Source organism: Perca fluviatilis, chromosome 3 (genome assembly GCF_010015445.1).
Source record: "Perca fluviatilis chromosome 3, GENO_Pfluv_1.0, whole genome shotgun sequence".
In the NCBI taxonomy this organism is placed as follows: domain Eukaryota; kingdom Metazoa; phylum Chordata; class Actinopteri; order Perciformes; family Percidae; genus Perca; species Perca fluviatilis.
The window spans coordinates 41,957,047-41,978,327 of NC_053114.1; the positions used below are offsets into that span (position 1 = coordinate 41,957,047).

A 21,281-nucleotide genomic window follows, 5' to 3' on the forward strand; every position below is an offset into this window, starting at 1 on the left:
TAAGGTCAATAATAAACTTTCAGTCTCAAATTTAATTAAACTGCTGTGTTGTATGTTCAAATATTTGTGAATAATGAAAAGTAGAGTCTCTTCCCTCTCTTCCCTTTAAAATATTACTATTATCATGTTATATTAGAAGTATTATCGCCCTGTAAAGTGCGTGAAAGGTTTTCTCACCTAATCTACCAGCTTATGTCACCCAGTCAGTCATAACAGCCCGTTTGGAGAGAACCTGCTGACGGGTGACATTAAACACACGGACTTGAGCGAACAGCTCAGGCTTTACTAAACTGACGCCTTCTCTTCTAACGAGGTGAAATTAAGTCGGATTAAAGAGTTTATTAAGCCCCATGACCCCCGAAAATCCCTTGAAAGCGACCCAAACATTCTTTTCCAGGCCAAATGAAACCAATCTTATCACCAGTGAGTCCCCAGCCCCGACACACACACACACACACACACACACACACACACACACACACACACACACACACACACACACACACACACACACTCCTCCCTTTCAAAACACTCAACTAAACCGGTCCTACAGTTTGACAGCAGAGATTGCTTCATCTGATATCTAACCAGTTTCTCACGCGAAGACAGCCGCAGGGTATATAAGAGCCTCAGGAACCAGGTCTACAGTGCAGACGGATCCAGCAGACACACAACATGGGTAAGACTCAACTCAATCACTGTTTTTACTTCCTATAAATCTGTTTCTCTGCTGCTCTCTGAAGCATAACTCTATCTGCACAAACCAAACTCTGGGCAAATATGACTACTTTTTAAAAGTCTTGTAAGTTTGAATAGTTGGAAAACAAATAGGACAAATGTAGATTTTTTCTACATGTAAGTATGACTTATTCTTTATTTTTTTTTATACGTCAATGTAGGAATACATAATCTTTTTTAAATACATTTTCTATAAATCTACAAAATTTCTCTGGACAAACAAAACAAAACTGAACTAATCAGGAGCCAGTGAGTTTGGTTTGAGAAGTTAATCATTTACAAATGTAGGACTAAATAACTTTTTGAAATCTATATATGTACACTGTAGGCTATGTGTGAATATGTTTTTTCTGCTGCTGCTGCTGTTGACACACAACTCTCTCTGCACAAACCAAACTTCGGACTAATTTTGTTCAAAGAGACAGGTGCTCCGACAGAGCATCTCAGACAGACAGGTGCAGCAGGCCAGTATGAGAACAATAAATGAAAGCATGTAAACATGTTCTTAGAAACACCAAATACAAGTATGATCCTGAAAATGGGTATATAATATTGTATTTAATAGGTCTCCTTGGGGGTAAAATGGGACTCAAACCTGTCTCTTAAGCGTGATTTATACTGTAGTGATATACGTTGAAGAAGTCAAAGAGCCAGAGATATTGACATCTACTGAAGTTTATTTATCCTGTACACACACTCGATACACAGAGTTCATCAACCTACCCCAGTGTCTCAGTCATGGTAGCCCAACAAATGTAAATAAACATGAACACTAAATCAAGACTAAAACCTAGGAAACGTAAATGCATAACGAAAACACTAACAGAACATCATTTACACACTTTAACTAGGACAGGAACCGTAAATAACCTAGTCCCATGATCCTTTGCACTGCCGTGCAGAACAGTCAACACAACGGCATCCTGCCGGCCGTTGAATGGACATTTTTCACAGCAGACATTTTGACTTTGTCATAGTAGAAAAAGCACAGCTGAAACTGATAACCTTAACGATGGCTCAATTCCATCAGTAAGATGTTTCAGTGAGTCAGCATGAACAATACCAGGGTCTCTCCTAAGTGGAATGCAGCCATCATTAATGGTTTAATACCAGGGTTTCTCCTAAGTGGAATGCAGCCATCAGTAATGGTTTAATACCAGGGTTTCTCCTAAGTGGAATGCAGCCATCATTAATGGTTTAATACCAGGACCTCTCCTAAGTGGAATGCAGCCATCATTAATGGTTTAATACCAGGACCTCTCCTAAGTGGAATGCAGCCATTAGTAATGGTTTAATACCAGGACCTCTCCTAAGTGGAATGCAGCCATTAGTAATGATTTAATACCAGGGTCTCTCCTAAGTGGAATGCAGCCATTAGTAATGGTTTAATACCAGGACCTCTCCTAAGTGGAATGCAGCCATCAGTAATGGTTTAATACCAGGACCTCTCCTAAGTGGAATGCAGCCATCAGTAATGGTTTAATACCAGGACCTCTCCTAAGTGGAATGCAGCCATCAGTAATGGTTTAATACCAGGACCTCTCCTAAGTGGAATGCAGCCATCATTAATGGTTTAATACCAGGACCTCTCCTAAGTGGAATGCAGCCATCAGTAATGGTTTAATACCAGGACCTCTCCTAAGTGGAATGCAGCCATCAGTAATGGTTTAATACCAGGGTCTCTCCTAAGTGGAATGCAGCCATCAGTAATGGTTTAATACCAGGGTCTCTCCTAAGTGGAATGCAGCCATTAGTAATGGTTTAATACCAGGGTCTCTCCTAAGTGGAATGCAGCCATTAGTAATGGTTTAATATGGTGTTTAATAATGGTGCTTTTCCTACTATGACACGTCAACATGTCTGAGGTGAAAAAGGTCTATACTTCTGTGTAAAATCGACGCCGTGGCTACGTAGGTAGGTATGTGGAGACACAAACCTACGCCAGACCCTACGCCGTAGCCTGACATGTAAATGTAACTACGCACATCGCTCGGCCGTGGCTTGGTAGCATTGATATCACAAATGTTGTCTTATATCTTACTGTGTGTGTGTGTGTGTGTGTGTGTGGCTGTGTGTGTCTCTGTGTGTCTCTGTGTGTGTGTTTTGTCTCTGTGTGTTTCTGTGTGTGTGTGTGTGTGTGTGTCTCTGTGAGTGTGTGTGTGTGTGTGTGTGTGTCTCTGTGTGTGTGTGTGTGTCTCTGTGTGTGCGTGCATGTGTTTGTGTGTCTCTATGTGTGTGTGTTGTGCGTGCGTGTGTGTGTGTGTGTGGTTGTGTGTGTGGCGTGTGTGTGTGGCTGTGTGTCTCTGTGTGTGTGTTTTGTCTCTGTGTGTTTCTGTGTGTGTGTGTGTGTGTGTGTGTGTGTGTGTGTGTGTGTGTGTGTGTGTGTGTGTCTCTGTGAGTATGTGTGTGTGTGTGTGTGTGTGTCTCTGTCTGTGTCTCTGTGTGTGCGTGCATGTGTTTGTGTGTCTCTATGTGTGTGTGTTGTGCGTGCGTGCGTGCGTGTGTGTGTGTGGTTGTGTGTGTGGCTGTGTGTGTGGCTGTGTGTCTCTGTGTGTGTGTTTTTGTCTCTGTGTGTTTCTCTCTGTGTGTGTCTGTGTCTGTGTGTGTCTCTGTGTGTCTCTGTCTGTGTCTCTGTGTGTGTGTGCATGTGTTTGTGTGTCTGTGTGTGTTGTGCATGCGTGCGTGCGTGCGTGCATGTGTGCGTGTGTGTGCGTGCGTGTGTGCGTGTTTGTGACACAGCTCAGAAGACGGCCCTGATCGTGTACGCCCACCAGAGTCCGGTATCGTTCAACGCAGCAGTGCGTGACGTGGCGATGCAGGAGCTGGCGGCCCAGGGCTACAGGGTCCTCGTGTCCGACCTGTACACCATGAACTTCAAAGCCAACGCCACCCAGAACGACATAATCGGTAACTGTGTTTCTTATATGAGCTTCAAAAGGTCCCATATGATACTTTCTGGATATTTGGGTTAAAGGATCAAGCTGGTGTTTTGATACTGTCGACAAATCCCGCAAAAACCCCAATGATGTGTTCATCTCTCAGTACTGTCTGACTTCCTGTCTGTGGCTCTCAGCTCCAATCCCATTGGTTCCTACTGAAGACATAAATCAACACAAAGGGATGCCTCGGGAAGGAACTTGTTTTGGTGGAACATGTGTGCATTCAAAAGTTTTTTGAGTCGTGCAACAGAAAACTCAGATTGGACAGATAGTCTAGCTAGCTGTCTGGATTTACCCTGCAGAGATCTGAGGAGCAGAGTTTAAAATACCAGCACAAAGAAAGAGGAAGGTTACGGAAATTCGGCCGAAAATTAGGGACATCCGGTGGAATTTCCGGCGGCACCAGAACAATCCCGGAAATGAAACGTTGTCTATATAGACTACTATCGGGGTGTAAAGACCATTTCAAACAATACAGTATATAAAAAAGTGTGTATTGGAAAATGTTACCAACCCTGCCTTTATGTTCTGACATGAATGTGTTGTTCAGGTGACCTGAAGACTCCAGAGCATTTCCAATATGGAGATGAGACCATGAGCGCCTGGATGGAGGGCCGCCTCAGTGACGATATCGTAGCCGAGCAGCGCAAAGTAGAGGAGGCCGAGCTCGTCATCTTCCAGGTCAGAGGTTACTCACAGTTTCTCCTGGTTGTTGTTATTGTGTGTTGAAACTTTGAGCAAAAATATTAAATTGGTCAGTTAGTTACTGTAAAAAAATAAATAAAAAAATGTGAAAATGTGTTTGTTTTACATAAAGGCTTGTCATTAAATAATCTGTACAGTACATAATGCACCTTTATATAAACAAAGAACACAGATTTTCAATTCAGTTATAATATCAGTGTGACATGTTCTGTCTCTTCCTGCAGTTTCCTTTGTACTGGTTCAGTGTGCCGGCCGTCATGAAGGGCTGGATAGACCGAGTGCTGACACAAGGTTTCGCTTTCTCCCTGAAAAATATGTACAATAACGGTGTGTTCAAGGTTAGTCTCTCTCAGCTGAATGATACATCTCTTACCCACCTATTTTCTTAATATCAGAGTCAATATTAAAAGAAAGCTGAGAGTCAAGCGAGAGACCAAGATATATTTAAAGGTCCCATGGCATGAAAATGTCACTTTATGAGGTTTTTTAACATTAATATGAGTTCCCCCAGCCTGCCTATGGTCCCCCAGTGGCTAGACATGGTGATAGGTGTATACCGAGCCCTGGGTATCCTGCTCTGCCTTTGAGAAAATGAAAGCTCAAATGAGCCGTTTTGGAATCTGCTTGTTATGAGGTCATAACAAGCAAGGTTACCTCCCCTTTCTCTGCTTTGCCCGCCCAGAGAATTTGGCCAACCCATGAGAGAAAGATATCATGGCTTTCAAACGAGAAAAGTGGCAGTTGGTCAAGGCCACACCCCCACCCTCCACCTTGCCCCCCCTCTCTCTCCTCCTCAAAAGCTTCAGACACAGAAATGGCACATACTAAGGAAAGCTCATTGTAGGACTGGCTCTAGTGGCTGTAGTTCTGCACCTCAGCTGAATTTCGGGAAAGAGACTTCAGATACAGTATTAGGGGACCACTAAGGTCTATATAAAAGAGACTTCAGATACAGTATTAGGGGACCACTAAGGTCTATATAAAAGAGACTTCAGATACAGTATTAGGGGACCACTAAGGTCTATATAAAAGCATCCAAAGAGCACCATGTCATGGGACCTTTAAATTCCTCCACTTTCTTGAGTGTTGTCCTGTCCAAGAAGTGAATTGACCAATTATTAGATGGGTGAAGAGAATTAGATTTAGTGCCAAACAACATGGTATATGACTTCTTCTTATTTAGTAAAGGTTTGTTATGTAAAAAACGTTTTTGAGCAGCAAGTCAGCCTGTAGTCAATACTGAATATGTGAGATATCTGGTTTGGAGGAATAGATCACTGTATCATCTGCATATAAATGGATATGACAATTAGAGCAAAATTGCAGAAGATCAGTACACCTTTTTCAATAGTCATAAATTTGTACTAACAACCTTGTTAAGAGAAACAATCAAGGGCGTAGCGGACATGGCGTACGCGAGGGACATGTCCCCTGCACTTTCCATGTTGATGCCCTCCGTCCCCCAGACTTACAACACGTCTGAGTTGATTTGAATGCACCACAAGTAGGCGAGTGTGCACTTTACTCAGGTTGCATCAGATGATTGATAAACTCACTTTTAGATATAGACAATAATAAAAGAATATATAAAAAGGGAGAAAAACTCATTAATTAGAAAGATTAAGATCAGGGTATATAATGGAATAGGGGCAGTAGAATGTGCCAGAAGCCACCAAATTTGGGCTATTACAGCCAAACATTTTTCCAAGGAGGAATGCTTCTGGAAGCCCCAATGCTTCCCCCAAATGTTTGTGTTTCCATCCATCATGAATGAAATGTAGGCTACTTGGAAGCTGCAATTTGGTGAGACAATTGGGAGAGGATCTTTTCAATAAAAATCATCCTCCTGAACAATCTGTCCTCCTTACTTCGGAAATTATGGCTACACCCCTGCACACACTGATATCTGTTGCGGAGGTATGAGTTAAACTATAATAAGGAATGTTTTGAAAAATGAATTAAACCATAATAAAGAATGTTTTGAAAAACCAAATAAAGAGTTTGTCAAAAAGGAGATAGTGGTCAAACATGTCAAAAGCCTTTGTCATATCAATGGAAATTGCACCAGTGGGCATGTTATTATCTAAAGAATAGAATATATCATTGGTGAGATTTAGAAGACCGGTGATTGTGGAGAAGTTTGGTCTGAATCCAGATTGGTGTGGAGATATGAAAAGATATGAAAGTCATTGACATATTGAGATATTTGGTTAAAAATTTGCTTTTCAAACACCTTTGCTATGCTATTGATGATGGAAATGGGTCTGTAATTATTGAAGTGAGAAGGGTCACCACCTTTATGCAAAGGGTTAACTTTGGCACATTTCCACATTGATGGAATTGTGCATGTGGATAAGGAGAAGTTAAAGAAGCCAGATATAGGATAAGCAAGAACATGAGAGGCAATTTTAATGAACTTAATCTCCAAACCATCTTGGCCAGCACCACTACCTGAGCTCAATTCACAAATAACCTGCTGGACGTCAGCTGGGTGGATTCTGCTCAAGGCGAAGGAGCTACGACATACAGGGTTATATGGTGAGATTTCAGGATAGGGAACATCAGAGAACTGTGAGCTGCTGACAGAGGAATTGTGGAGTTATTGTTGTTGACAAAACATTATTAAACACTTAAATCTGCTTACAAGTGTATTGTATTGGGTTATAAACTGTTTCAGTGTTTTCTCTCACCATGTTGGATTAAAGAAGTGTATTTTTGTGCTGATTTAAAGGATAAGAAAGCAATGTTGTCTTTCACTACTGGAGCTATGCAGACGATGTTCAAGCCCGATGGTATCAATGGAGACATCAACGTCACTCTGTGGCCTCTACAGGTGAGCGACACAGACACATGTACATTGACTATATTAGTATCTCTGCCTGTGCTTCTTGTACAGTATTAGAAGCAACACACAGAGAAAGATATTCCATTACAGCAAACACAAATAATTATTTATTAATAGGGCACTTAGCAAGAAAGACACAAACTGCTTTCCTGCTTTAAGAAGATACAACACAACATGACAGAATATACAGTAAGTAGCATCAAAAGGGCTAAATAAATTGTACAATATACAACACAATAACAGAATTAAAAACAATATATGGGATTAGCTGTGCAAAAAGCTATTATTTAATATATAAAAAATTTGTTTAAGAAAAGTAATTCTGTCAAAGAGGAGATTTAAATGGAACATTGCTAACTTTCATGGGGCTGTCCAATCAGTGTTGATGGTAAATTTCAACTTAAGCAATTTTTTCTCTTACTGCACGCTATATTAACAGCGGAAGCTGCTGTTTTCATGCTCGTGGAGCCATGCCGGCAGTGCCTACATGTACCAGGATGCATTGAGTTTCTCTCCATGGGACGCCATTTTCGCAGTTTGAAATAGTTTGCAATACAATCGAAACGAACAAGGAAGTTGTGTTTTTGTGCCCTAGACAGTAAAATAAATGGACACAGCGATGCCATAGACTTCGACGGAGACCAGTGAAGTCAATTAAAAGCACTTTTCCGGTGATGGCTGAGCGTACTGCACAGCTGCTGCACAGCCTCAAACTGAGCTTGGTGACGTAGATGTGACGTGAGCAACCTGTCTGAAATCTGTAAGTCTTCTGGTAGCTGTGCCAAGAGAAATCTGAATTATTCCCAATCTTGCCGAGACGGAGAGCGTGAGTAGGTAGTATTTCCAGTCCATCAAAATGTTGCTGAAATATTTTGTTCCGATGCTTTCATGGACTCTCTATGGGCTTCTCCCTTGACTGTATGCCCCCCCGATTGCCTGCAAACTTCTCCTGACTATACGGTAATTTATCTACTGTGCAACAGAAAGTCGTGTGGTTATGACACAATCATTAGCCTATTTTTACAAAAACGGTTGCTACAGGGTCATAACATGAGATACAAGGTAATGGAGCCTTTAATACGTTGTCGTGTTTCTTTAGAAATAAACAATGGACAAATAGAGTCTTTAAACGCTTCAGATGTAAAGTTATTCGCTGTCAAAGTGACGCCAAAATGAATGGGAGTCTATGGAATGCTAACGGGAGTCTCCCCATAGGAGGTACGCTTTCCAGATGGTCCCCTGGCTACCTGGAGGCGAAATCCAAGCTGAAATAGTTTGTAGTTCCTCCTCTACTACGTTACTGTCACGTCAAATGACGGCGCTAGATGCAGGAAGAACAGGTTTTGCTAACCTGTCGAGCCAGATGGTTTGTTAACCAGAGGTGTATAGTCCAGGTGCCAGAAAGTAAAAATCCTGCCATGTTTTTGGATCTGCCTCTACATCTAGAACAGGTGTTTTCACTAACGAGCTCATCTACCTGGTAGAGGAGCTGGTTTAGTAATGGTTGGGACAGCTGCTGGACAGGATTTCTACTTTCTGGCACCTGGACTATACACCTCTGTTGTTAACACAGAACCATCTGATAAGTTGTCATTGGAAACTGTTTGGAAAAGGGAAGGCACTCTGCATCGCCACTGTAAACTAACAAATGAATGCAAAATACCATACAAATAATCAAGTGTTCTGTGTTGGTGGACGGTTGTTCACTTCTCTCTTGTGTATTTGTCTGTTGTGTCTTTCAGAACGGCACTCTACACTTCTGTGGATTTCAGGTTCTTGCTCCTCAGATATTCTGGAGTCCGGCTCATTGTCCCGCCGACGTGCGAACCGCGATGCTAGACGGGTGGCGAGCCCGAGTGAAAGGACTGTTGGAAGAAAAGCCTTTGACCTTTGCCCCATGTGAGCTCTTTGACCTCAGCTTTCAGGGGGGGTTCAGGCTGTGGCCCAAAGTGAGGGAGGAGCGAGAGTCGCAGACGTACGGCATCACCACAGGACACCATCTGGGGAAACCGCTGCCGCCTGATAACCAAATCAAAGCTCAACCCGCTGATGAAAGTAGTGCCCAACCAGACTGCAGGAACTAGATCCTCTCTATTCTCATGTTACAATATTACTTATATAACAATACATGGGATTTTATAAATGCTTCATGTTTACTGAAGCTAAAATAAAACAATTTAAATAACAATGACTTGAACAGATTTTTATTTAGATGCAAAAAAAATTTTTTATTTGCAACCCTCCCCAAACTGTAGCATCAAGCACGATGTTAGCTACAAAAATGAAGGTATTAAAATTAGATTTTGACACAGGGACCCTCTGCTATACGATGAAGTTGATATTGTACTTTAGTGATGCAAATTTCCAAACACATTTGCAATTAATCAAATTACTAGTCATGGTCAAGTAAAGCTTGATGAACTAGTTTCTTAATTTTCTAGATGATGCCATGGATGTATTGTTTTAACTGGATCACAAAATGGCGCCTATTCATTTCAATGTAGTTACACCAAAAAACTTTCTAAGCTTCCGGGTTAACTTCTGAATATGTGCAGTACTGTTTCTCCTGCTGGCTCCGCCCGCGACTTGCTGCTCGGCCCGTAGACTTTACATTGTGGTGACGTCACAGGTTTTTAAAGATAATTATTTTTGGGGGGCATTTTGGCCTTTTTAATCGATTGGACAGCTGTAGACGAGAAATGGGGGAGATAGAGGGGTAAGACATGCAGCAAAGGGCCGCGCACGCTCTACCAAGTGAGCTACCAGGGTGCCCCACGTCGCAGGTTTTTAAATTGTTTTTCTCGGTTCGAGGCAAGTTTTGTTAAAGCTATAGTGCGTAGTTTCTGTCTCCCCCATGAGGAATTCTAAGTAATGACAAAAACATCATTATCTTCACTCGAGTTTCTGCGCGGGAAAGTCACCGGACGCCACAATCTTCTGAACATAGTCCTACTGAGAAATACAGAGAGAGTTGTGGAGGTGATAGTCTTAATTAGCTTTGTAGCAAAATAATATCAAAAAGTTACGCACTAAAGCATTAAATAAAGAACGTCCATGGATTAAAAAATTTAGAATACAAAGAGTCACATGTTTACAGTTCGAGGCGTCCTGGCAGCAGTTTTACAGACGTCTCTTTTAGAAAGGTGGCCTACGGGGAAAATCCTTTTAGGTGGATTTTCTGTTGCAACACCTGGAAAAATTGTCTGCATTTCTGAGCGCTCTTCCTGGGCTGTATGGAGCTTTCTGTTCAACAAAGGGTTGAAAGCACACTGAATTGCCATTCCTTGAGCCTTTTCCTTTAAACCAAGAGTGCCGTCTAGTGGGCTCAGAACATTTTAAAAAAAAAATGTCAGGGAGCTGACACACAGTTAAGTTAACCTGCTGGGTCACTATCCAGCCTTTTTATGTTGTTAAATATTTTTAAACTGAATATCTTGGTGTTTATGTACTGTCGGACACAACAAACATTTTGAAGAAGTAACCTCTGGCTCTGGGAAGTTGTGATGGCCTTTTTGTCCTACATTTTCCAGTGGTGGAATGTAAGTACATTTACTCAAGTACTGTACTTAAGTAGCCTATAATTTAAGGTGCTTGAGTGTTTTCATTTTCATTTTTTCATTTTTACTTCACTTCAAATATCTGAGTTCTTCTTCCACCACTGCTGTAAACTGAATATTTCAGTGTTTTGGGACTTTTTTGTCAAAAAAATAACGTTATAGTTGCAGGCTTCAGCTACATGATACTGATATGGTTATGTTTATGTTCTTCACAGTGGGTAGGACCAAATACAACTAACAGGGTAATCATGTCAAAAGGTCGACATGTAATATGCACAGATACAATGCGAATGTTTAACTTTAAACAATAATACCTTAAATTTCCGTAGAATGAAGACATTAATGTTTCTCAGTTTGGTTATCTAAGAGAAAATACACGGCGTTCAACTTTTCTTTCCTGTCGCTCCCACCCCTCATGCGTGCGGCGGAATGGAACAGTCCGGGTGTGACGTCATCGCCGGGGCACAGTCTGTCAGGAGACCATAGGAAGAGACGAGAGGAGACCGTTGTTTGTTGTTATGCTCGGAAGTGTTGAGAGCTGTGCTCTGCCCGTCTCCATACGTTGCTTTTTAAGAGTGACATTTTAAAGGTTCAACTTCAAAGAAATATCTTTTTTTTCACCTTTTAAATTCAACCTTAAAGTCTTGTTTATTACAATATCACTGCATCGAGTGAAAAAGAGCCCGGAAACATGAAATGGATGTTCAAAGAGGATCACTCCTTGGGTAAGGGAGGAGGAAGGCGTTATTATCTATAATGGATACAAAATGTACACGCAGTTTAATTGTATGATATGTAGCTAATCATTACGGCGCAGGGGCGAATAAATTAGGGTTTAAGGTTTAGTAAATCCATTTAAAACAAGTCGGGCTCCCAGACTGGCCTGTCCCCTCAGGCTTTGAGGCTTCAACCGTTAGCTGTATCGATATATTACATATATAGCCGTTAATGCTAATGTCAGCTAACGAAAAGTCAGTTATCTTCACTTTAAATGTCATGTGTCCATGTAGGGGAACAAATCATCGTGTCTTTGTTGTCATTTCATCCCCGACGACGACCTGGTTTCAGGCTGATGGTGGATGTTGACACATTAAGCTGCTAAAAGCCTCCATTCTGCATTGAGTTACACTTAGCTGCAGCTGGATAATACAACTCGGACGTGTCTATTTTGTGAAGCTAAATATTGTGGTTCTCCTTTTTTATCCCCTTATCCAAAACTGGAGGCCTGACATGCGTCACCTGGACGGAACAAAAGTTGTTTTTGGCAGAACAAGTGCGTGCCTGCAGGCTTTTATTTGAGTTATTATATAATTAATACAGATTGTTGTCACTAAATCAACTAATTGTTTGCACAAAAATGAAGACAAGTTGCCTCCTGACAAGTTATCAAAGGCTAAAGTGATGCCTTGAAACAGCTTACATGTCAACAGGAAGTAGGCCTATTCAACTTAAATAAATCACGATACAACACATGAGACACAGAAAGCAAACAGCTCTTTGCATTTATGAATCTGAAACCAAAACATATCTGGCATTTTAATTACTCAGAATTTATAATCTGAAGCAACTTCCTGTTGACAGGCTTAGCTGATGTAGCAAGCAACTGGTGTTTATCAGATTTTTTTAAAGGCTTCAACGCTCAGTTTGTTAATAATTAATGAGCACAGTTTACATGTTGCTGTAGATAAATAAAGTGGCCTTTAAAGGTGTAGCAGTTTTAAATGTTAAGTGTAAAAGTAATGACAAAACGGCAGCTGGCATCTCTCCACCAGTGTTATTGTTTGTGTCAGTGTTGAGACTACGTTACCCATAAACCCCTCTGCTTTCTGTGCACAGAAGGGTGTTCCTTATCCAGATATCCAGTTTCATATCGCACTGTTTACTCCTTCTAAGACTGCAACTAACTATTGTTTTCACTATTAATAAACCGGTTGATATTGTTTAGTAATAAGTAACAAATAGGGAAAGAATCTGAATCAGCTTTATTGCTTTTATTTTATAGTTTTTCACATACAAGGAGTTTGCCTCTGTGTTTTGGTGCATAACAATACACATAATACAAGTACAAGAAACATGAATAGAACATAAAAATAAAGTCACTTTTTGTATTCTACCAACTGGGGCTGGGTTAAAATAATGACTTCTCTATTTAAAATCAATCTTTGTTTGATCGGTCTGATATCGATTAATAAAAATCCTGAAATCCATCTTTTTATATATACGCCTTTTGACCAGTGATAAAGTACTTTAAGCAAACTTTTTGGGGGTTAGTTCTCAAGGTAAACATTTACCGGGTGCATTATAAAAACATATTTGAAGGTTGCTTCTTGCTTGTATAACTTACAGCAGAAGTTGTCTAAGAATCTCTTTTATATCCAAGTAAAACTGGTATTGTAACTGAAAGTTCCCGAACCTAAGTGATATCAAATCGAAAATGGAATTGAATCGGGACTTTGTAAATCAAATTCGATTCGGGAAACCATTGGCGATACCCAGCTCTACAACCTGCGTAATGTGCTGATGTTTTATTAAAGTTCATCTTTTGAAAGGAGCATGACGACTTATTGGGACTTTATCTTATTCTCCATATCCCCCAGAGTTAGATAAGTCCATACAGACCCTTCTCATCTCCGTACGTGTCCTAACTCTGTCTGACGCACCCACCGCTAGCCTAGCTTAGCACAGATCCTGGAGGTAACCGGCTCCATCTAGCCTAGCTTAGCACAGATCCTGGAGGTAGCCGGCTCCATCTAGCCTAGCTTAGCACAGATCCTGGAGGTAACCGGCTCCATTTAGCCTACTGCTCCCAATAAGTGACAAAATAACGCCAACATGTTCCTATTTCCATGTTGTGATTTGTATGGTCACAGCATGTACAAATAACAAGGTCACATGACACACAGCCGTCTTCTAACCGTATACATACTGGGAACTATATTCTCAGAAGGCGAAGCACTGCTACTCTCTGCTCCTCACCACGGGGCTTCTCAGGTGCTGCGAGCAAATCACTCCGCCCAAGTAGCAGAGAGTAGCAGTGCTTCGCCTTCTGAGAACATGACATTTAAGTGACGGGATTGGCGAGTGTTTGGGTTCTCGCTGTGTCTTAACCTACAGCAGCTGCCTGTGAATGTCTCAGCTCAGCTGTTAAATATTGATCTTTGTCCATCACTGCTTTGCCTCTCGTGTCTGGAAACAACGTGTTTGTTTATTTTTTCCGGTCTTTATAGTCATATGTACGCGTATCCATTCACGAGACCTCCCTCCAGCGTACATATCCTGATAGCCCAGGTTCTCCTGAAACATGTTATTATTTTTTTTTTTTAAATGCTCAATTTAACAGTTTAATCGGCTAATCGAAATAGTTGCAGATAAAATTTCTTTTGGTTATTCGAGTGATAAAACATCCACAGAATGAACACGATGTTGCTCTTTGTCCAACAGAACATCGATGCATAGAGTCGGCCAAAATCCGCAACAAGTACCCTGACAGAGTCCCGGTGAGTGATGCCTCTGCCGCTGATTTAGGGATTCAGCTTTGTGATGTGTTGCACTGCCTGTCTATAATCTGTGTGTGGCTGTGTGTGTGGGTGGCTGTGTGTGTGTGTGTGTGTGTGTGTGTGTGTGTGTGTGTGTGTGTGTGTGTGGCTGTGTGTGTGTGTGTGTGTGTTGTGTGTTTGTGTGCGGTGTGCGTGTGTTTGTGACTTTGTGTGACTATGCATGTGTGTGACTTTGTGTGACTGTGCGTGCGTGTGTGTGTGTGTGACTCTGTGTGTGTGTGTGTGTACCTGTGTGTGTGTGTGTGTGTGACTGTGCGTGCGTATGTGTGTGTGTGTGACTGTGTGTGATGTGCGTATGTGTGACTTTGTGTGACTGTGCCTGCGTGTGTGTGTGTGTGTGTGTGTGTGTGTGTGTGTGTGTGTGTGTGTGATTGTGCATGTGTGTGTGACTGTGCGTGCGTATGTGTGTGTGTGATGTGCGTGTGTGTGACTTTGTGTGACTATGCGTGCGTGTGTGTGGTGACTGTTGTTGTTGTGTGTGTGTGTGACTGTGTGTGTGTGTGTGTTGTGTGTGTGTGTGTGTGTGTGTGTGTGTGTGTGACTGTGTGTGTGTGTGTGTGTGTGTGTGTGTGACTGTGTGTGTGTGTCTGTGTGACTGCGTGTGTGTGACTGCGTGTGTGTGACTGTGGCTGTGCATGTGTGACTGCGTGTGACTATGTGTGTGTGTGGCTGTGCGCTCGCGCGTGTGTGACTGACTGTGTGTGTGTGACTATGTGTGTGTGGCTGTGCGCTCGCGCGTGTGTGACTGACTGTGTGTGTGTGTGTGTGTGTGTGTGTGTGTGTGTGCGTGTGTGTGTGTGTAACTGTGTGTGTGTGTGTGTGTGTGTATTTTCTCAGGTGATTGTGGAGAAAGTGTCTGGGTCCCAGATCGTGGACATCGACAAGAGGAAGTACCTGGTCCCCTCCGACATCACGGTGGCCCAGTTCATGTGGATCATCAGGAAACGCATCCAGCTGCCCTCGGAGAAGGCCATCTTCCTGTTCGTGGACAAGACGGTGCCTCAGTCCAGGTCAGACCCCGGGAAGCTGGAGGGGCTTTAGTCATTTTTAAAGGTTCCCAATATCCCAGGTCGAGGGCCGCTACCGGGCCTCAAAACGTTTGCTTCAAGGCCACGCGGAAATTACATGTTTCGGAATAATAATAATGTTATTTTATCGGCACATTTTAGCAGTAATTACCTTGACGTGGTGCAGTTTGTGGCCTCGCACATCCACGACTACAATAGTGGAAAACTTCTTTCACTACTTCTCAGAGTGCTTAGTTGATCTAAAACCCAAATATATTTTATTTAATATTATACATCATCAAAAGAACTGTGATCATTCACATTTGAGAAGCTTGAGCCAGCAAATATTTAGCATTTGATTTAAAAAATTTGTCAGTTATAGCAAAATAGTTGCAGATTTATTTTTTATTTGATTAAAGAATATTTCAGTTTAAACAGCAGGACTGAGGAAGTAATTGGCTCCTAACGACAGTAAATAGGTGACTTCGTGGCCAGTAAAGGTAGTTGAGATAAAACTTCAGTCAAATCACATTCATGGCTTTCATCAAAAGGACCTCTTGTTTAATTTCAGACGCCGTCACGGTCGGAAGAAAGGGACTCTGTCCGCTATTTAATTTCCCGTGTGGTTTCTTATCTCAATTATACAATTTTCATGGTTGAGTGTAAATATGTCAGTGCTCATTTTATAAAGGTACATTTCAGGGAAATATGTATGTATGTATGTATGTATGTATATATATATATATATATATCTCTATATATATATATATATATATATATCTATATCTCAAAAGAGCTGAAGTAAGAAGATGCAGGGCATGTGGTTGAGTTTGTTTTTGAATAAGTAAACATCTGGAGAATCTAATCTGGAGAATGATGAAATGTGACAACACCACGAGGTAATGTATTATTAGGCCTGCAGCTGATTCAACACTGAGACAGACTTACAACACCCAGAGTGATCTGTAGTTGCACCCCACACTTCTCTCTGCCCAGCCAGTCATGACTCGGCACTTTCAGCCTGTATTTTTAGCCTCTTCGCAGAGAGAAATATGGCCTTTTGGGGCCCCCTGCAGGGCTTCTCACACGTTTACACTTGTTTCTTCTTGCCAGTCGTTCTTTTCAATAATGAACCCCCTTAAAACTAATGTTTAATGAAGTACTCCCTTGCAGCGCAAAAAATTTTTGGTAATAAAATAAATAAATAACTGTATTTAAAGAGTCAGATTCACTAATTATTTACTCAACAGCAACAACTTTGTAACTGAAAAACATTTAACCCTTGTGTTGTCCTCAAAAAGATTAACACTTTTCTTTTCATTTGACATTTTCATCGCTTTTTTTCCGACATTTTTTCCAACTTACTACCACTAGTTTTACACTACTTTGTGGAATTCATGGTCAATAAACCTCATTTATATAGAATTACACCTAATATTTGAGTTAAAAAAGCAGAAATTATGAATTATTTTGACTAATAGTTAAGATCAGCGGAACGTATGTTGAGTTTAGTCAGGATACTGATTTGAAACCATTTAAATTTGACTAATTGTTATTGTTGTTCATCACTAAATTCACGTCCGACAACGTTTTAGGCGAGCAATCAACTGTTTAGATTTCACATATAGGCAGTCTTGCGTAAATTGATGCCGAATTGACAATTTGCTTCAAAGTTTTCGGAGTTGAGAAGCTCCATGAAGTGACGCTCTGCCAGCAGGCGCCTGCCCCGGCCGCTAGCTCGTCGCTCGGCCAGTCACGCTCAGAGACCACGCTCTCAGCTGGAGGTCTCTCAGACCGCTCTCGTAAATAAGACGCTTTATAATATATATATATTATAAAATATCACAACACATGTCCATCATAAGATTAACAGGAACCTGTGGTTAACTGTCTTTTCAGAGTTAAACTCTATACAAGCTAGGGGTGGGAATCACCAGAGGCCTCACGATACGATATCATCACGATACTTATGTCACGATACGATATTATTGCGATTTTAAACATATTACAATATTCTGCGATATATTGCAATTTATTGCCTTTTTTCCAACTTCAAATTTTTCCCAGTTTCAAATGATGTCCCCAAAGGAAAATTTTGTCAACATCGGTTTTATCTAAAGAGATAAATTTCTCTGTCTGTTCATCTCACTTCAATTTTATTGCTGCAAAATGGGATCGTCAAGCAGACAGACTGACCAACACATATATCATAAAAGATCGATACTTGGCGTCTGTGTATCGATACAGTATTGCCACGAAAAAATATCGCGATACTATGCTGTATCGATTTTTTCCCCCACCCCTAATACAAGCGTGCCCTGCGTGCTTGACAATCTCGCTGGCCAGCAGTCACACACACACACACACACACACACACACACACACACACACACACACACACACACACACACACACACACACACACACACACACGCGTCCACAGTGCAGCAGGCAGAGGCGGGGGAGAGAGTTTCTCTTCAGGAGACTTGTTTAAATTATGACAAGTAGGCTATATACTAGAGATGCACCGATTACAACTTTCTAGGCCAATTCCTATTTTTCATTGAGTTGGACCAGCCGATACCGATTTTAGCCGATTCCGATTTTCAGTTTTTTCTAACCACTTTACAGCACACACAAATATTTATTAATAGAAATAGAATTAATAGAAAATTTTACATTTTGCAGAGAACATTGAACAATTTTTGAACAGATAATCAATCGCTGTAAAATAGAACTATAAATTACTCCTGGTGTGGGGAAACAAACACACATTTAAAGTGCAATGTTATGGAAGAACCATTTCCTTCTTTTCACATCCAATATCCAACAACATTTTATTTTATATTTAGCAAACTAAACTTCTGTATGTATGAAAACAGGGAAAACAGGTAATGGCAATAAAATAATATATAAATAACAAATAAAAAATAAAATAAATATAGGCTTAATGCCTTAATAATATTTCTCAAAACACACGTGTATTTGTTGTCAGATTTTAACGCTATAAAGACTGTTGCCGTGCTTGCATCACTCCCTTATCCCTCCTATAGTCCCTATGGCCACTTGGTCAGTGCAAATGCAAATGAAAAAAAACGGTTTTGGGGGAGAGTAGTCAGTAGATCTGCTTAGAAGTGGACTTTTCCTAGAACTCTGTTCCTGTAACTACTTGGTCAGAAAGCAGCTACTGTACGCCTTTTAAATTTGGAAGCGATGATCGGATTTGAAATCAAATCCTCCAAACGATTACAATAAAGAAACGATTCCTCTGGAATCCCAATTTTTTTTGAAACGATTCCAAGTAGGAATCGGTCCTCGGTGCCCAATCCTTGATTGATCCTTGATTGATCGGCCCGCCTGGATCACTAATCGGCGTCTTCTTCCTGTTGCAGCATCACGATGGGGCAGCTGTACGAGAAAGAGAAGGACGAGGACGGCTTTTTATACGTGGCTTACAGCGGGGAGAACACCTTCGGTTTTTAAAAACAAGAAGCCCTGCTCGTGACCGGCCTTACCTGCGCGACGACCCCCCCCCCCACATCTAATCACAGCCCTCACGCTGCCCCTGGAGAAACGGTGGGAAACCCCAGAGCGATTCAGAGCCATGAACGCACCAGAAAGACGGACCGACCGCTCCCCTGACTGGATGAACATAAACAAAGTGCACCGGCGTGTTTATCTGGCTTATGTTGCACCAGATCTTTATCATAGATTCAGTTGTGTATAGCGTGTGCGTTTTCTTTTCAGTTATTATTTGTTTGATGTTTGTTGTGATTTCAGTGTTTTTAGGAGGAACTTTGATTTAATTTTCGTTTTTGTTTTTCACATTTTAAATGATTTGTGTGACTGAGTTTTGCTTTTAGTTTATATGCTTTCCTCTTTGAAGACAATATTTAAAAAGAACATTTAATTTAATTATTTGAAATTAAACTAGGATGACCTAACCAATAAAAAGATTAAAATGAAACCTGGTCGTTGTTGGTTAATTTAAATGTACATTTGGTTTAATGAGCTTCAACACGTGTAACAAAGATCTTTTAAAAAAAAAAAAAAAAAAAAAAGGGGGACACTACAGGCAACAAAAATATTTTTCCAATTTTGTGGTTTTTGGAATATTTTGCTTCCATCATAGGCATAATTTACAGGGGGGATGCGGGGGGTTACATCAAAATCATCAAAAAAGGCCAGTGCAACCCACCCCAAAAACCTATTATAACTTCCTTTACATAAATTAAGACATTTGCACCATAATATTGTTGCAGAAAAATTCACCAGAATGCAGAAAATGAAGTGTTTGACACAAAATTTCTATTTTGCTCAAAAGTGGAGCTCTCAACCCCCCAATGTTGAACCCAAAGTTACGGCCTTGGCTCCCATAACATGTTTAGTGGAGCATTAAACCGGAAGTAGCCGGCAGGGGCCACTAGTGGCCGCCAGACATGTATAAAGTACTAGAGACCCAGACTTGAGTAAAAGTACAAGTGCTCTATCAAAAAAGTGACTTGAGTAGAAGTAGAAGTGCTCTTTAAGCACCACACTTAAGTAGAAGTACTAAAGTATTCAAAATTTTTCTTACTTAAGTATTGCAAGTAGTGTATTTTAAAATATACTACTCAAGTACTGAAAGTAAAAGTATTGTGTTATGTAGTTATTAAAGAAAGCAGTCAAAAGTTTGAATATCATATTGTTTATATTATGTCAAATGTTTAGCCTAAGGCTGTAGCCAAAGGAATTAACTAATATTAAATATCAGGGATGCAAACTTTTTTCACGTCAGTTTGGCTGACTTGTGTGAATCGTGCAGATCCGAAGAGTTTTTTTTTTAAGGGTCTGATTATAATTTCACCAACAGTTATTCTGGGTCAGTCTAACACTTATCAGTTAAATTTTCTAAGCACAAACGGACATTTGGAAAACAGAAAAATGGGTTCAAATATCAAATTTTTCATTTTTTTTCCACCTTGACAAATTAAAAAATCGGATCTTTAAACTGATTTTACAGTTTTCTGTTTTTATTCAGAGGATCAGAAATTTAGAAAATTACAAAATTGCATCTGGGCGCCAATTATTCATAATACTGCAAATATATTCTCTCCCTCGTTCCCCCTAGCTACGCCCCGCCCCCCCCACTCGAAACCATCAGTTGCACCTCTGACCCCAAAGTCTGTCAGTTTTTCATTTTGGTCCCTATGCAGTTGATGACCTGCATATTCTGCAAAGTAGAGGGAGAGAATACCATGGCAGTATTGTGAATAATTGGAGCTCAGACGCAATTTTGTAATTTTCTCAATTTCTGATCCTCTGAATAAAAAACAGAAAATTGGAAAAACAGTTTAAAGATCCAATTTTTTAATTAGTCAAGGTGGAAAAAAATGAAAAATTTGATATTTGAACCCATTTTTCTGTTTTTCCAAATGTCCGTTTGCGCTTAGAAAATTGAACCGATAACCGTTACTCTGGACCGTCCTGGATTGCCTCCACCAAACAAGTAAATAGGAAATAAGCAACCAGAACACCGCGCGCCAAAACAGCAGTATGAGCGCGAGCGTGAACTACTAGGGTTTCTTTTTGCTGCGCATCTTTTACTGAAATTGACACTGTTGTCGACACTTTTTGACTGGCGAGATGGCAGCGACCGGAAACACCAACAGCTAAAGTGAGTCGTTCAAAACCTTTATTTTTAGTAAACAGTGTACACCAACTATGTTCTCAGTGCAGTTCATGTGTAGAGCCCCAGGTGATGCGTAGTGATGTTACCCGTGAACCCCCTGCTTCGAAGCATGTATCGAAAACATGAACCAATTTGGAATGAAGCTTTGTGTCGGATCTTGATTCGTTTTGGGATGATCACGTGACCAGTGACGTCCGAAGCTTCGTTTCACACACACACCCACGTGACTGCTTCGTAGAGCAGCGCGACACGGGGCGCGCCT

The 21,281-nt window shown here is 40.9% G+C and overlaps 2 protein-coding genes across 3 annotated transcripts; both read left to right on the forward strand.

The window, feature by feature from the left end:
- Nucleotides 1–536: 536 nt before the first annotated feature.
- nqo1 (NAD(P)H dehydrogenase, quinone 1) lies at nucleotides 537–9,415 on the forward strand. The gene is made up of 6 exons (XM_039794021.1): nucleotides 537–679; nucleotides 3,478–3,645; nucleotides 4,228–4,358; nucleotides 4,607–4,720; nucleotides 7,114–7,215; nucleotides 8,970–9,415. Exons 1-6 carry the CDS (start codon nucleotides 676–678, stop codon nucleotides 9,309–9,311), a joined length of 861 nt encoding a protein of 286 aa, XP_039649955.1. The 5' UTR covers nucleotides 537–675; the 3' UTR covers nucleotides 9,312–9,415.
- A 1,840-nt stretch (nucleotides 9,416–11,255) lies between these two features.
- LOC120556386 (gamma-aminobutyric acid receptor-associated protein-like 2) lies at nucleotides 11,256–19,302 on the forward strand. Of its 2 annotated transcripts, XM_039795959.1 has the most exons (5): nucleotides 11,256–11,509; nucleotides 12,008–12,057; nucleotides 14,226–14,281; nucleotides 15,179–15,351; nucleotides 18,741–19,302. In XM_039795959.1, the coding sequence occupies exons 1-5, from the start codon at nucleotides 11,481–11,483 to the stop codon at nucleotides 18,829–18,831; spliced, it is 399 nt and encodes a 132-aa protein (XP_039651893.1). In that variant the 5' UTR covers nucleotides 11,256–11,480; the 3' UTR covers nucleotides 18,832–19,302. The 2 variants fall into 2 exon arrangements, with proteins under 2 accessions (XP_039651893.1, XP_039651894.1); XM_039795960.1 differs by lacking the exon at nucleotides 12,008–12,057 and having other exon boundaries at nucleotides 11,259–11,509.
- The last annotated feature ends 1,979 nt before the right edge of the window (nucleotides 19,303–21,281 follow it).